General features: G+C 46.6%; 1 protein-coding gene across 1 annotated transcript; it reads left to right on the top strand.

Annotated features, from left to right (window-relative positions):
* The first annotated feature begins 1,346 nt into the window (after nucleotides 1-1,346).
* Nucleotides 1,347-2,780, top strand: LOC133092239 (ubiquitin carboxyl-terminal hydrolase 48-like). The gene is given in 1 exon segment (XM_061191482.1): nucleotides 1,347-2,780. A coding segment is annotated over 1 exon segment (1,434 nt).
* The last annotated feature ends 809 nt before the right edge of the window (nucleotides 2,781-3,589 follow it).

Genomic DNA, 3,589 nt, shown 5'->3' with positions numbered 1-3,589 from the left:
TGATTGGCAGGGGCTGGGAGTAGGGGGAGGAGAATTGTGGGGTAGTGAAATCTTCTATTTCTTCATTGTGGTGGTGGTTACATGACAGGATACATTTGTCAAAACTTTTTGAACTCTACACTTAAAATGGGTACATTTTTATTATACATAAGTTATGCCTCAATAAAACTGATGAAAAAATTCTAAGTTAATGTGCTAGGATTATACGAAGAGACATTAAAAAGTGGCTTCCCTTCCCGTATTCTTATGTATGTTACACTTACCCTAGGATTTTGGCATCAGGAATAGGTTTTTTTATAAGCTGCTATCAGGGAGGGCACAGATACGGTCCAGAATTGTGCTGTCTGATATAGGAGCCACTAGACACATGTGACTATTTGAATTTCAATTAATTAAAATTAAATAAAATTTACAATTTAGTTGCTTAGTCACCCCAGCCACATTTCAAGAGCTGAACAGCCACATGTGACCAGTGGCTACTGTATGGGACAGTGCAGTTATATAAAGCATATTTCCATTGTCACAGAAACTGGACTGTGCTGGCCTAGAACACATTTCTGAATAAATTTTGTAAGCAAATAGCAAATGCAGGAATCTGAAAGCCTTTGGTTTACAAAAGACAAGCTTTGTTGAAAGAGAAAGAGTGTGCCCTTCCCCCCGCCGTTCCCCCTACCCCCGTTCCCCCCCCCCCCCCCCCCAGGGTATTAAAGTATCTAAGAGTGAGCGGTCAGCTTAGAGTCACACTGAATAGCGCAGAGGGTGCGGAGGATGAGAATCAGTCATGCTGGGTATCACAGCTTTCAAAAGAAGGTGTCAGCCTACAAGAACATGGACTAGTCAAGATCAACAGACACCCAGAAGTTATCAGCAAATACGGAGAAAGTCAGGCAGACAAGGCATCCGTCTCAGAACGCCAGGAAAATATCCAAGGCCCCGTAAGCTTAGATTACCTTAGAAATGAAAAAAAGGAGGGAAACCTCAGGGGAGTAAGAGGTCCTAGAATGTGACTTGGGAGCTACTTAAAGTAGACACGGGCTTTAAATGCAGATGCTCATGTTACCGTGAGTTGGCAAGACAAAGTTGTCAGCCAGCAATAGAAATAGGCCTTGTAAATCTAACATGAATTCCGTCAGAGGAAAATAAAAAAGATATTGTTGCAGCCCAAAAAATTCATCTAACTTTATCAAATCAGAAGTTTTCGGCTGGCTTGGAAGACTAGTGGTGCGCAGGACGCTATCCTGGACCAGGGCTGAGACGCCGCTTCCCCAGCAACGCCGGTGGCGGAGCCCATTTGGGCGGCGACAGCAACAGCGCCGGGCTCAGGAGGCGCTCCTCGGGCCAAGGCCATGGCCCCGCGGCTGCAGCTGGAGAAGGCGGCCTGGCGCTGGGCGGAGATGGTGGGGCCCGAGGAGGTGTCGCAGGAGCACATCTGGCTGGAGCCCTGCATCCGCGGCGTGTGCAGACGAAACTGCAAAGGAAATCCGAATTGCTTGGTTGCAATCGGTGAGCACATTTGGTTAGGAGAAATAGATGAAAATAGTTTTCATAACACTGACGACCCCAACTGTGAGAGGAGAAAAAAGAACTCATCTGTGGGCCTCACTAACCTAGGAGCTACTTGGTATGTCAACACGTTTTTTCAAGCGTGGTTTCTTAACCTGGAGCTTCTGCAGGCGCTCTACTTATGTCCAAGCACCTATAGTGAATACATGATGGGAGGTGGTATCCAAGAAGAGAAAGATGAGCCTCAAGAAATTTGTGAGCATCTCCAGTACTTATTTGCCTTGCTGCAAATCAGTAATAGGTGCTACATTGATCCATCAGGATTTGTTAAAGCTTTGGGCTTGGACACAGGGCAGCAGCAGGATGCCCAAGAATTTTCAAAGCTCTTTATGTCTCTCTTGGAAGATACTTTGTCTAAACAAAAGAATCCCGATGTGAGGAACATTGTCCAACGGCAGTTCTGTGGGGAATAAGCTTATGTAACTGTCTGCAATCAGTGCTGCAGAGAATCTAAGCTTTTATCAAAGTTTTATGAACTGGAGTTAGATATCCAAGGCCACAAACAGTTAACAGATTGTATCTCAGAATTTTTGAAGGAAGAAAAATTAGGAGACAATCGGTACTTTTGTGAAAACTGTCAAAGCAAACAGAATGCAACAAGGAAGATCTGACTCCTTAGTCTTCCTTGTACTCTGAACTTACAGCTAATGCGTTTTGTCTTTGACAGGCAAACTGGACATAAGAAAAAGCTGAATACCTACACTGGCTTCTCAGAAATTTTGGATATGGAGCCTTATGTGGAACACAAAGGTGGGTCCTATGTGTATGAACGCAGTGCAGTCCTCATACACAGAGAAGTGAGCGCTTATTCTGGTCACTACATTGCCCATGTGAAAGATCCACAGTCTGGTGAATGGTATAAGTTTAACGACGAAGACATAGAAAAGATGGAGGGGAAGAAATTACAACTAGGCATTGAGGAAGATCTAGCAGAACCTTCTAAATCCCAGACATGTATACCCAAGTGTGGCAAAGGAACTCACTGCTCTCGAAATGCGTACATGTTGGTCTATAGACTGCAAACTCAAGAAAAACCCAACATAACTATTCAGGTACCAGCCTTTCTTCAAGAGCTGGTAGATCGGGATAATTCCAAATTTGAGGAGTGGTGTATTGAAATGGCTGAGATGTGTAAGCGAAGTGTGGATAAAGGAAAAGCAAAGCATGAAGAAGTTAAGGAGCTGTACCAAAGATTACCTGCTGGAGCTGGTCTGTAAGATCTTCTGGGACAGGCGGTGCCCAGTCTGAGCTACTAGCTCCAGGTGGGCACCCTCACAACCTTATCTCTCAGGGCCTGACTAAGGCCTGGTTTAGAGCCTTGTGGGAGGTCTCTGGGTGGGGGAGGCTAGGGTAGTGTAAAGGATGTAGCTTGCCACGTGGATGTGGCACATGGGGTGCGGTCACCCCACTTCCCTGGTTGTGCAAAGATTGCAGAGCATGCAGACAGACCTCTGTTGTGGCTACCCAAGAAAGAAACCAAGTAGCCCTAGTGAATTTACAGACTAGTGAAAGTAACGGCCATTTATTGAGTACCTGTGAATCAGGTGCCACCAGGAGCGGCACAAACTTGTTTTGTGATCTCACTCTCGGTGCCTATACATCAGCAGTCATTCTGTCACTTCCTAAGGCATTCTTGTCCTTGTTGCTGAAGATCTGAGAAAAAAGTTTACCTGGGCACATCTCCTCAGGGAGCGCTCACCTCGTGAAGAAGCTCAGGGTAAAGGCACGGCCGCCAAAGCAGGAGTGAGAGCGACTTGATGCCAGGAGGGAGACCCCAAAGAGGCCGCGGCCACAGGAGCCCGGAGTCCTGGCCACTGTCAGCCTTCCCTGAGGGCTTCAACTGGGCCCCTCAGGCCACACTCCAGCTGAGCACTGCCCACTTCACAGACCCTGTGTTGCCTCACATTGCCGACCCAGTCGTCCTGTTGCCAGAATGAGCTGAAGTCTGAAAATTGCTCATCAGGACAAGGCATAGCACGGGCCTCTTCTGTGTGGTTTCACTTGCCAAAGACTACTATCTTGATAA

Source organism: Eubalaena glacialis, chromosome 5, assembly GCF_028564815.1.
Source record: "Eubalaena glacialis isolate mEubGla1 chromosome 5, mEubGla1.1.hap2.+ XY, whole genome shotgun sequence".
In the NCBI taxonomy this organism is placed as follows: domain Eukaryota; kingdom Metazoa; phylum Chordata; class Mammalia; order Artiodactyla; family Balaenidae; genus Eubalaena; species Eubalaena glacialis.
Note: the sequence above shows the minus strand (reverse complement) of the source record. Positions and strands in the feature narration are given on the sequence as shown.